Here is a 12,845-nt window from a genome sequence, read left to right on the forward strand (position 1 = left end):
GTAACTTCCTCGCTTGGCGTTCAGCATGAAGGGGATAGTGTAACGCAACCCGTAATGGTTCGGGTGGGGCGGCTCACTTGCCTTCGATGAGCTGTCTCAAAGGAGGCACATTACATAGTTTCAATTCCTTCGTCGTCATATGACTGAAAAATTGGTAAGTATGACGTTAAATCCCAAGCACTCTCTTAATCACTCACAAACGGTTGGTTCAGTCTCATCCTACCTCCACTGTTTATTTTTGTATCACACCACTTCATTACCTCCATCCGCCCAACATCTAGTGTTTTCTTCTACAATGAGTTTGCGACATTCCGTCATACACTACAGCATAATTGGAATTTCACTGAGCAATCAGCGTCGATTCTTATCCTTTTATGGTTCACGGCGGCCAGTCAAACGCCTTGAAAGTGAAAACTACTTATACTTTCTCCCTGTATTGGAAGCCGTCTGGAAAATGACCACTGAGATTTTATCAAAATGGATCCCATGTGTTGAGTCGACTTCATTTTGCCTATCCGGAACACTGTGGTTTAGTAGTCATCAGACTGATCCACTGATCACAAGAGCTCATTCGTTACGTAGTCACGTTTTAGATGCAAGTAGCCAACACGTCTGGAACACGTCTGCTAATCGTACCTGAGAGGAAACTTCGTCGTCGGCGCCGAGACAGCTTCTTGGCGGAAAGCTCCGTAAAGTCCCGAGGTTAGCATTGTAACGTTCAAACGCCTCTAACTCGGCCGTGTAGTCCGTGACCCCGTTCACGCCGCAACACTCATACTGTGGGAGGAAAAACATGCCCTACTGTTACAGATTCACAACGCTCGTGTACATACCATTTGCCAGATGAGTTGTGGACAAATTCGGAGCGTGGCGTAAAATTCGGCAGATATGGCGACAGGTGATGTCAACTGCATTTGCTCGTGTCATCACCTGTGGCTACGTTACCTCATCTACATATAAGCTAATGTGTACATGTGCAATGTAACATCTTTCAAATGAGTTCCAAAGACAAAATGTACCAACTCTTGGTTTCTTCACAGTACAAATATAGCTTACAATTTCGGAGGAAGTTTTAGCTGTTGCAAGATAACGCCATGATACCAGAGCCCGGACCACGAAGCGATCCCAGACTTAAGCCAAAATTTAAAATCACTTCACTCACGTAACAAGGACAACATATTGCCTAACAAAGTAAATTCTGGGTAAGTTACGGTAAAACAAATATCAGTTAAAATGATGAGGTAATTTGCCGCGACTATCGACCCACTGACCAATGACGTCATTTGCACGCATCGCTTGATGCTTCTCTTTAAGTCAGGAGGTTTGCTTCGGATATTTATTTATTTATTTGATTAATGTTATACGACGTACGCAAGAATATTTCACTTATATGATCGAAGGCGAAAAGCATTATGGTGGAGAGAAACCGATGGCCATCTGCAGGTTGCTGGAAGACGTTCCCACGTAAAGCCGGAGAGGAAGCCAGCACGAACTCACAGTGACTGCATTGGTGAGAGGCCCCTGAGTCTGCACTAGCGCGCGCTAACCACGAGTCCATGGACCCTGCCCCCGTCCCCGCCCCTCCCCGCCCCTCCCCGCCCCCGCCCCTGTTTCCTCTGATCACTCAGGTTTCATCCACTGGCAAACCTGGCTGAAGTCGTGTATGTGTAAACCTCTTGAGTATGATGCTCAAATAAATAGATAAATCATTTCTAGTTTGCAAAGTCTGAGCGCAAATAGGCATGTCCTTAGGCAATAAACTCTGATATTAAGCGAAATATTCTAGTAAATGATAACTAAATTAGGAGAACCACAGAATGGTCAAAAGGTTAGAGCTTGCGAGCCGTTGTCAGAGAGACGCCTAGTTTAGTCTAGTTTGACAAATCTGACAATTGCTTATCTGGATTCCACAAACAGATAGAAGGATCTTGCGTCAACCTCAGTTCGGCAAATCCATTGGTCTCCAATGCGTTAAAATACTACAGCTCCCACCTGGCAAAACAGTTGTGGCGTCACACTATTGTAACCATGGTCTCGTAATTGAGACAGATTTGACAGGAGAGTAAACCACTTCTATTGAACACGATGTTTACCGGTATTTTAAATTTATGAATGGAGAAAACCAAGGTTCAGTGCCAGGAGCCTTAAACCAGGTACAAATGTCGTGTCTTAAATACGCAATCGAAACAGCGAGAACCCCGATCGAGTCAACGGTCTCACTGGTCAGAATTTATGATCGTTTGCTACGAGAGGAACACTTTAGACCACTGAGCCAGTGAGGCGCGTGCTGCCGTAGGGATAGCATAACCACTTACACTCTCTTGGAGCTGACCAAACCTCTGGCTGTACACGTTGACTCCCACCCCATCGTATCTCTGACGGAGCTCATTTCTCATCGCCGATGACGACTTTTCGTGCTACAATAATATCAATGATCGCAGTTATAAAATCTGGAGAATTCTTCAAGCTACAGACAAAAACATTTATCTGAGTTACAAGTTCCTGATGCAATTGCAAATTCCATATTTCTCCAACAAGTTGTCGTGGTTTTCTTGTTAAAGTTAGCACCTTCATTGTTCACTATTTCCTTTTGAGTTGAAAGACCGCTACATTTTCCTGTTACGATTTTTCCATATACAGCTGTTGTAACAAATTTCCTCTTTTCCAACAAAAAATCTCTTTAATGGATTTGTGCAGTCTGATGATTACGGGCTAGTTACTATTTTAAGGATATTTCATCTTTTCACAATTGGTAGCAAGAGAGCAATCAATCGAGCTGTTATTATTCCATAATAAGTAAAAAGTAAAAAATACGGAAGGAAATAGTCACCTCCTTCCCCCTTTTCATCCCACATCTCACTACATGCGTTTTTGTTTTAGAAAAGAGAACTAGGCTTTTTGTGTTAAATGTACTCTTAAGCCTCTAGTCTGAGTGATGCTAGCATGTATTCAGTTTTTGCAGCAGAATATAATGTTATATTCAGCAGATTATCCTGTTAAATATAGAAGATTATCCTGTTATACATAGCAGATTATCCTGTTATACATAGCAGATTATCATGTTATATATAGCACATTATCCTGTTATATATAGCTGATTATCCTGATATACATAGCCGACTATCCTGTAATACATAGCACATTATCCTGTTATATATAGCACATTATCCTGTTATATATAGCTGATTATCCTGATATACATAGCCGACTATCCTGTAATACATAGCACATTATCCTGTTATATATAGCACATTATCCTGTTATATATAGCTGATTTTCCTGTTATACATACCAGATTATCCTGTTATATATAGCACATTATCCTGTTATATTTAGCTGATTATCCTGTTATACATAGCACATTATCTTGTTATATATAGCAGATTATCCTGTTATATATAGCTGATTATCCTGTTATATATAGCAGATTATCCTGTTATATATAGCAGATTACCCTGTGATACATAGCACATTATCCTGTTATACATAGCACATTATCCTGTTATACATAGAACATTATCCTGTTATATATAGCACATTATCCTGTTATATATAGCTGATTTTCCTGTTATACATAGCAGATTATCCTGTTATATATAGCAGATTATCCTGTTATATTTAGCTGATTATCCTGTTATACATAACACATTATCCTGTTATATATAGCACATTATCCTGTTATATATAGCTGATTATCCTGTTATATATAGCAGATTATCTTGTTATACATAACAGATTATCCTGTTATATATAGCAGATTATCCTGTTATATATAGCAGATTATCCTGTTATATATAGCTGATTATCCTGTTATATATAGCACATTATCCTGTTATATATAGCCGACCATCCTGTGATACATAGCACATTATCCTGTTATATATAGCACATTATCCTGTTATATATAGCAGATTATCCTGTTATATATAGCTGATTATCCTGTTATACATAGCAGATTATCCTGTTATATATAGCTGATTATCCTGTTATATATTGCACATTATCCTGTTATATATAACAGATTATCCTGTTATACATAGTAGATTATCTTGTTATACATAACAGATTATCCTGTTATACATAGCAGATTATCCTGTTATATATAGCTGATTATCCTGTTATATATTGCACATTATCCTGTTATATATAGCAGATTATCCTGTTATACATAGCAGATTATCCTGTTATATATACCAGATTATCCTGTTATACATAGTAGATTACCCTGTTATATATAGCACACATGATCAATAAATTCAACATTATATTAGACTAACAGGATGTTATGTTGAATGCCACACAGTGTTATGAAACAATAATACTGGTATAATACCTTCTACCATCACTCAGAGAGCAGACTTTCTGATAAAATTAAGAAATTATTTTTAGAGTGTCAGACTGTGACATTAATCGAATAGAATTCATCCGATTAAACCAGGATTGACACAAACCTGTGCGAAGGAGTCCACGGCGAATATCAAGGCGGCAATGTGTACACCAATCACCAAGAGGAAGCAGACAGCTTGCTGAAGAAAAAACACAAAAGCAGAAAAGAATCTTATCATAATCACAGATTCTGATTCAAACGTCCGTGAACCTGTGGATATACTGCACTGAGTTTAAAGATTTCACACTACTTCCGAAAGAAGCTAGACGGTTGTTTTACGAGTGTATGAAGGAACATGAACATGAAATGTAAATTACTTTAGCAGAACAGATTTTCGCAGATTTTCACCTAGGGTACTGTTTTTCTTGTTAGTTCAAATAACTATTTGGAAAATACTTTTAATTTATCTGCTAAGAATTTTAATTTTTCTAAAAATCCTTTAATTTATAATTCATGAATTACATTGTTAAAGGAAATTAGTGGGACTGATAGTATTAATTAATCAAGATCCACGTAAGATCCGCGTAGGACAGTATTTATTACAATGGGGCAGTACTGTAGTAAGAGGTGATCCCAAATATCCACCATACAAAACTGTTTTCAAATACCTTTTTCTCCTGAACGGAAGTATCGAAAAAAAATATTAAAGCCATTTTATTTTGCAAGTTTTCACTCTCTGTCGGCTGATTTTGTCATCGTCTTTATGTTTTCTTCTCTTTAAATATTCATGAACAAGAGAGTCGGTGAATCGGTTGTTTATGGTTGGATCCAGGAAGTAAAAATAGTTATATGCGGTTTAATACAATGAAGAAGAGTAAAGGTTGATATTTTGGCCTAAGGGTATATACCCCTAGACCCTAAACTTCAGTGTTATCAAAGTTGTCCTGGTGTAGAGCCGAAGACGTGAGTCTTTGATGTGTGTGATGCGAGTCTGTGACATTAAATCAACATTTCCTTGTCTGCTAGACGTTAACGATCATTAAACCCTCTCAAATCTGAGCACTTGAACTCATTTAGTTAAAAGAAAAGTGTAAGAAAGATTAAAGACAGTTATTTCAAGGTACAAACATTATTAATACGTCAGGAGCCTGGATTGAACGTGACGCTGTCTAAGATATGCCCAACCTTATTACACGGCTTCCAATAAGGCAGCGTTACGATTTGCATGGAATACACGAATTTACAGTGTCCCATTAATATACGGTCAACTTGATCAGTCTTCCGAACGTAAACAAACTCTTAGCCTGGATTTAGGAGTGACGTCACGTCAAGCCATAATCATCAATTCCAATAAACCACTTACAAAAGCCCACATACAGGAGTTCCGGACGCAGACGCCGCATATGCCGGTGAAGCCGAAGACGACAACAGCGACCCCTGCAGAGAAGAAGATGACGTCCGCAATCCAGAAGTTGCGCAGACTCTGACTCTCCGAGTATTCGGCGACATCTCCGAACATCCAGATGTCGTGCATGGTGAAAAAGAGCCATAGTCCCACGGCGACGGTAGCAAGTCCCGCCAGCTGAAAAGGAACCCATTGTAATTTGAGTTTGGCATTAACTGACTGATTAATTTGCATTAAGTTGCTGTTTGATTCGCGTGAAATACCCGAATTTGGCACTCATACAAGCAGTATAGTGGTTGAAAGTAACCGATCCCCGGATTAAATCACTGACCTTCGCCTGGTGCCTGACAAACCTTCTGACTTAAAACCTCAGCTGAAACAGCAAGAGCTTAAACAGCGACAGCTGGTTTCGAGCTTGTGACCTCATCGGTCAAGACCTGATACTAAATCCTCGTTTTTTCTGTTATTTCGCTTTACACCGTGTATCATTCAAGATATTGTTAAGGGTACTACATTTCTCTAAAGGCGGGAGGGGAGGTGGGTGGGGGGCTCTGTGGGTCGGTTGGTTAGCGCCCTAGCGCAGCGTAATGACCCAGGAGTGCTCATGCTGACTTCCTCTCCGGCCGTACGTGGGAAGGTTTGTCAGCAACCTGCCGATGGTCGTGGGTTTCCCTGGGGCTCAGCCCGCTTTCCACCCAACATAATGCTGGCCGCCGTCGTGTGAGTGAAATATTCTTGAGTACGGCATAAAACACCAATCAAATAAATAAATAAATAAATAAATCTAAAGGCGGGAAATCTGGAGATGAACTCAACGGACAAGCTTGAAGAATTTGGAGATAAACTTAAAGGATCAGCTTGGGGAAAAACAAGGGGTAACAAAGTAATATCTGACAAAACGCAGGGGTCACAAATGCAATAAGGTCTAAAGACTGAGGAAAACCATTAAAACCCAAGGAACACCAGAGCCATAGAGGTCTAAAGTTTGGGGGAACTCGACCAGTCTCAATGGACACAAGATGAATAAGTGTCTTAAGTTTGATTTAGTGAGTGAGTGCTTGGGGTTTAACCTCGTACTTTAACAATTTTTCAGTCATATGATGACGAAAGAGTCCTTAGTGTGCATGTAACGTGTCTCCTTGTTGCAGGGCAGATTTGCACCGCTCTCTTTTCTAGTGCTGCTTCACTGAAACGACTTACCCAAAGGCAAGTAAGCAGTACCGCCCGAAGCCTTTATACGGGTCAGCCAGTCGTTGTACTATCCCCTTAATGTTCAACGCCAAGCGAGGAAGTTAGCACTTCTCCTTTTTAAGGTCTTAGGTGTGACCCAGGATTGACCCTGGATCTAAAGCCTCCTGAAGCGGAGGCTCTATCAACTGTGCTATCAGGGCCGGTCCTGAACTTTGGGGAAACTCAGAGGAATAAGTGTCTAAAGTTTAGCAAAACTCGACAAAACTCAGTGGACGCCAGAGGAATAAGTGTCTAAAGTTTAGCAAAACTCCACAAAACTCAGTGGACGCCAGAGGAATAAGTGTCTAAAGTTTGGGGAACTCCACAAAACTCAATTGACGCCAGAGGAATAAGTGTCTAAAGTTTAGCAAAACTCGACAAAACTCAATTGACGCCAGAGGAATAAGTGTCTAAAGTTTAGCAAAACTCGACAAAACTCAGTGGACGCCAGAGGAATAAGTGTCTAAAGTTTAGCAAAACTCCACAAAACTCAGTGGACGCCAGAGGAATAAGTGTCTAAAGTTTGGGGAACTCAACAAAACTCAGTGGACGCCAGAGGAATAAGTGTCTAAAGTTTAGCAAAACTCCACAAAACTCAGTGGACGCCAGAGGAATAAGTGTCTAAAGTTTGGGGAACTCCACAAAACTCAATTGACGCCAGAGGAATAAGTGTCTAAAGTTTGGGGAACTCAACAAAACTCAATTGACGCCAGAGGAATAAGTGTCTAAAGTTTGGGGAACTCGACAAAACTCAGTGGACGCCAGAGGAATAAGTGTCTAAAGTTTGGGGAACTCGACAAAACTCAATTGACGCCAGAGGAATAAGTGTCAAAAGTTTGGGGAACTCGACAAAACTCAATTGACGCCAGAGGAATAAGTGTCTAAAGTTTAGCAAAACTCGACAAAACTCAATTGACGCCAGAGGAATAAGTGTCTAAAGTTTAGCAAAACTCGACAAAACTCAATTGACGCCAGAGGAATAAGTGTCTAAAGTTTGGGGAACTCGACAAAACTTAATTGACGCCAGAGGAATAAGTGTCTAAAGTTTGGGGAACTCGACAAAACTTAATTGACGCCAGAGGAATAAGTGTCTAAAGTTCGGGGAACTCGACAAAACTTAATTGACGCCAGAGGAATAAGTGTCTAAAGTTTAGCAAAACTCGACAAAACTCAGTGGACGCCAGAGGAATAAGTGTCTAAAGTTTGGGGAACTCGACAAAACTCAATTGACGCCAGAGGACTAAGGTCTTAAGTCCATCAAAGACAAGGAATAGAATCGGATCGCGCAGAACCAAAAATCCAATACATAGCCGTAAACAAATTACAGAGACGGATTCGACGGCTGGATGCTTGTCTGAAGCCAGCTTTATAAGCCTGGTCAACCTGTATTGTGTTCCATTCTTTGTTATGCTGGTCAGTAAGCAGATTGAGGTAAGATACTTTTTTTCTCACCAAAAAAAGAGCGTTGATGAACGACAGGATATAGCGGACAGCGTCTGTGCGGCCACCCATGGTCAGACTGTGCGTGATGGACTCTGAAACAACAACAACAGCGATATTTGGTTTGTTTTGGTGAACTGATACGGAATATGTGGATTTGTCACAGGAATAACAAGTAACGTTGTTGTTGACGTAATGCCATATTGCTTGGTAGTTGTGTTTGATAATGATCAAATTTACGGGCTTAGAAAATTTTCTGTCTTTCCGACAAATTATACAATAGCATTATGTTTCACTATGTAATTATATACTAGCATTATGTTGCATTATGTAATTATATACTAGCATTATGTTGCATTATGTAATCATATACTAACATTATGTTGCATTATGTAATTATATACTGGCATTATGTTGCATTATGTAATTATATACTAGCATTATGTTGCATTATGTAATTATATACTAGCATTATGTTGCATTATGTAATTATATACTAGCATTATGTTTCATTATGTAATTATATACTTGTACACGATGTGGAAACTGACTGCATTCACTCACGCAGATCATTTCTTGCGCCCTTTCAGCATCATTGTAAACTGCTGACTGCTTTTCTTTGCATAAATCCTTGCTAATTTCGTATTTATGAACTTTCTTAGTTCTTAAGTAGTGTAAGTTGAGCGTCATGTCATTATGGAATATGGCCGTGCCAGTATTGACGGGGGATGTCCATTTGGAATCTCAGCTGGTATATATCTACTTCGACGCATAGAGTCCAGGCATCGCTAAAAACTGTGGATTTCTTTTATACGACAGCCTCCTAGTTTCTTATTTTACATACGTTCTTCGTTTTTTGGGTGATTTGTTTATTTGCAAGTTAGTTTAGTGATTATTGGCCTGGGGCCAGCATCATATTGCGCACGTAGCAGTACGTCCACGTAACTACCATGGCGACGTAATGCCCACAGTACCAGTCGTCATGCAGACGCACGTGCACTTAACGCTGCATGCGTTTTGTGAAACGGGCCACAGAAGCTCTCATTATGGGTGACAACTGCTGTATAGATATCTCTTGTGACGCCTAGAAATCATTCGTTATATTACTACAATGACTCAATGGCCATAATCCAAGCAGCAATCAGCTTACGGAACTCTACACCGGCTGCTTGAAAATACCACAAAATGAGGTTCTGAAAGAATTAACTTGGTTTCAGCTTGACTTCATTTGATTAGCTTGCTATATGGCAGAAGTGCTGAACCGTAGTTTCCCGCCTAACTTTGCCTCGCGACAGTAAGATTTTGTGAGGGGGAGAATGGGTCTTTGTACAAACCGATGAATCATTCCTAATTGTATACCCTGATAGTCAACCGTATAAACTGGTTCAACAAGGCTGTGACATGCCCATTGTATTATAACACTTTGTGAAACTTAATATATATCAACACCATCAAATGGAGTGATTTATAAACTCTAACTCCGACAGAACATTGTTGAGAATGGCCCGCCTTCATCCATGGCGTTAAATCTACCCTGATACATAACGGAACAGACAAAGCGTCCAAAACACGCAGAGGAAAGACGTGGAACAGATTCACAAAATCGCCAAAGAGAAAGTTCAAAGTCCCACCTCACCCACAAAGCTGAGGGGAAAAAAAAGAAACACCCAAACTTGAGTATGAACTCAAGAAAAAACATTAATAACGAACACTTATTGGTGATCGATTGTAAACTAAAGCAAACACATGATGATGATGATGTTGATGATGATGATGATGATGATGATGATGATGTGGTGATGGTGATGATGGTGATGGTGATGATGGTGATGGTGATGATCTTGTCTTGAGTACGTGACCTAATTGATGATTGATGGTAAACACAACCAAGAGCATTGGTGCCGATAACTAGGTCTTGAACAGTTGATCGTAAAGGTGATCGATGATAAGATCAGAATAAACACCTTGAACGAGATTTGTCCAGTGAGTGATAAAGCGTTACCGATGTTTAGAATATGTCAGGATAAAGTGCCCATTGGCATTTCCATAGCAGCAAACATTTCTACAGAGACTGTAGAATTATGTAAGGGAAAAGTTTTATAAATGGCGATGCTTTCGCGTCGTACAGAAAAAATAACACAAAATACCACTAAACAGACTATGTAATAACACAAGATGTTGTGACGCGGTACAGTTTTGAATCGGTAAATGTCCATTCCGACTGTAGTGTCATCATTACAAGCAACAGTGGTTGTTTTCTAATATGTTTTTGTAGGGAAAGATTATTTGGAATACTACTTTTGACAACCCACATTTTTTATTCAAATCAAAACTATGAGAACGTCTAACGTTTTGGGGGAGTTTAAATTGCTGCTATTTAAGCATTAATATGAACATATAACACCTAACATAGGTAAACTGACAAAAGACCAGATTTGACAGGTTACGTGTGACTATTTGCCAACAGTACTTATATATCACACTGTCGTGGGTGCCCTGGTTTTACTATCTACGACGTAGTCTTTTATATTATATTTATATGTTGACATTTTTCTCTGTTAAAATAAGCCCTTAAATACATGTATTTGCGAGTGTGTATCTATTTATACTGCCCCATTTGCCCTCTAAATCAGCGAAGCCACCCACTTCTTCCTCCAACAGAAGCAATACATCTTCGTATCAACGACAACCTTTTAGGCTTTTTCATACAATGCAGGGCAATCTGGTCAAGTAGTTAGACATTACAGGATATCCAGTTTAACCAGTTTCCGTGACTTTAGTCTATTGTTCATGTGCTAGGCTGAAGCATGTTCACCGATTGAAGAAAGAGGTCGTTTAAGATGCTATATTATACATTGGGTCATTCGGCATCTTCGTCAATTTCCGGCATAGCTTTCCTACAATTTGATTCACGAAAACAAAAAAGATTTATGAGTCAAACCTTTGAAAAGTTTCTAATCATTATCTCTTAACCTATCACGTTATCTTTTACGAAAGTTCGATTGTTATCACAGCGGGTTACTTTTGTCTGCTTAAAGGTGTCCGTTCAAAGGTAATGGCTGAAAGATGACAACAAATATGGCTGCTAACAGGGCAGGGATTAAGATCTATCATACACCCAGGCACGGGTACATGCTTTAAAAAAAAAAACATGCATGACAAGTTAGAGGCAAAAGAGGGCGATTTCTCTGAATGAGTCGAACACATGTGTAGAATTTGTTACAGATAACTTCACCTAATATGGAATTGTAGATGTACATGTTTGGGCATTCTTGGACGTCTATTGAATGCTGACATGTGCAAAACCTAGTATTATGTACTGATGACTTGTTTTCCGACAAAGCTGTAAACACATTCTAGTGGATTACTTCGTATAGCATTTGACGGCCTACGCAATGTCGTGTATGGGCATAATGACGGGTTCACTAAACATGGGTGTGACCATATGAAAAGTTGTCGTGCTAACGAACCGCTTCTGCAACATGAACTACTTTTTGTCTGTACTGCATGTATAACATTAAACACAATGCAGATTTCGAATAAGCTCTCAGCCAAAGACATCGCGTGAAAATGTAATACAGACAAAATGTGAATAGTAAATGATTGAAAACTTACACGGTGCACCGAGAACACCCACGCTCAATTTACAGCACAACAGGCTGGCGTGTGTTTTACTCACAATTGAAATGCGTGTCGTCTGTGTATTAAGAAAGCAACCAGATGTGGCTGTGCAATGTGTAATAATTCTCAAACTTCAAACGTGACGTCCCCACTGAAATTAGCCATCGCTTTTATATTACATGGCAAGCCGGAGTAAACATTCCAGGAAACGTGTAGTATCATTTACAGAAGGTAAATACAGCGCACCTGTTAGAAACAGGTAACACCATAACTTTACACGCTAAGGGCTTATAAACCAGGTCAAAGTTATAGGCAAGGTGAGAAAAATGCAAACAAAACAGTGCGGAAGAAAAAAAACCCACATACTTACAAAACGGTCGGTTAGCCATCAATCGGGAAGGTGGGTAAATTCAGTACTGTGAACGGTCAATTCGTCTACCCTTGAAGTAAAACTCTGACGTGATGTGACTGCGAGATACGTTCGGAGTAGCACAGGTGGAATGCGCACCGACTTGATTATGGGCGGCCAACTCGGGTTACTTTACGCTTGACTGATACGCTATTACACATACAACCCAAACGCGGCGTACGTCAAGGTGACTAGCTCACGCCGAGGTTTTTCTTTTCTTTTTTTTCCTTTGTTTTTCTTTAGGTGTCTTATTGCTATGCATTTATCTCTATCTTCGCGGGTAACACGTTTCATTATAAACGAGTGGGGCTAACATGAACGCAGGAATTAGGAAAGAAAAACAAAAACAAGAAAAACAATAACAATCTTTGTATTTTCTCTTCTATAACAAAGAAGTCAACTCATGTATACAT

General features: G+C 39.7%; 1 protein-coding gene and 1 long non-coding RNA gene across 2 annotated transcripts in view; both read right to left on the reverse strand.

Annotated features, from left to right (window-relative positions):
• Positions 1 to 5,040, reverse strand: part of LOC135463495 (uncharacterized) — an 11,853-nt gene extending 6,813 nt beyond the window's left edge. Inside the window, exons 1-4 of the mRNA XM_064740752.1 lie at positions 4,996 to 5,040; positions 4,452 to 4,526; positions 2,316 to 2,417; positions 637 to 777 (exon numbers count right to left, since the gene is read on the reverse strand). Of these exons, the coding sequence (XP_064596822.1) occupies positions 637 to 777; positions 2,316 to 2,417; positions 4,452 to 4,526; positions 4,996 to 5,040 (363 nt within the window). The remainder of the gene's footprint in view (positions 1 to 636; positions 778 to 2,315; positions 2,418 to 4,451; positions 4,527 to 4,995) is intronic.
• Positions 5,041 to 5,818: 778 nt separating this feature from the next.
• LOC135463681 (uncharacterized) lies at positions 5,819 to 12,501 on the reverse strand. Its single transcript, XR_010443576.1, has 3 exons — positions 12,394 to 12,501; positions 8,415 to 8,497; positions 5,819 to 5,909 (listed from the first exon to the last, which is right to left on the reverse strand). It is a non-coding gene; the product is annotated as an uncharacterized LOC135463681 (long non-coding RNA).
• Positions 12,502 to 12,845: the final 344 nt, after the last annotated feature.

The sequence above is a fragment of the Liolophura sinensis genome, chromosome 3 (assembly GCF_032854445.1).
Source record: "Liolophura sinensis isolate JHLJ2023 chromosome 3, CUHK_Ljap_v2, whole genome shotgun sequence".
Taxonomy (NCBI): Eukaryota; Metazoa; Mollusca; class Polyplacophora; order Chitonida; family Chitonidae; genus Liolophura; species Liolophura sinensis.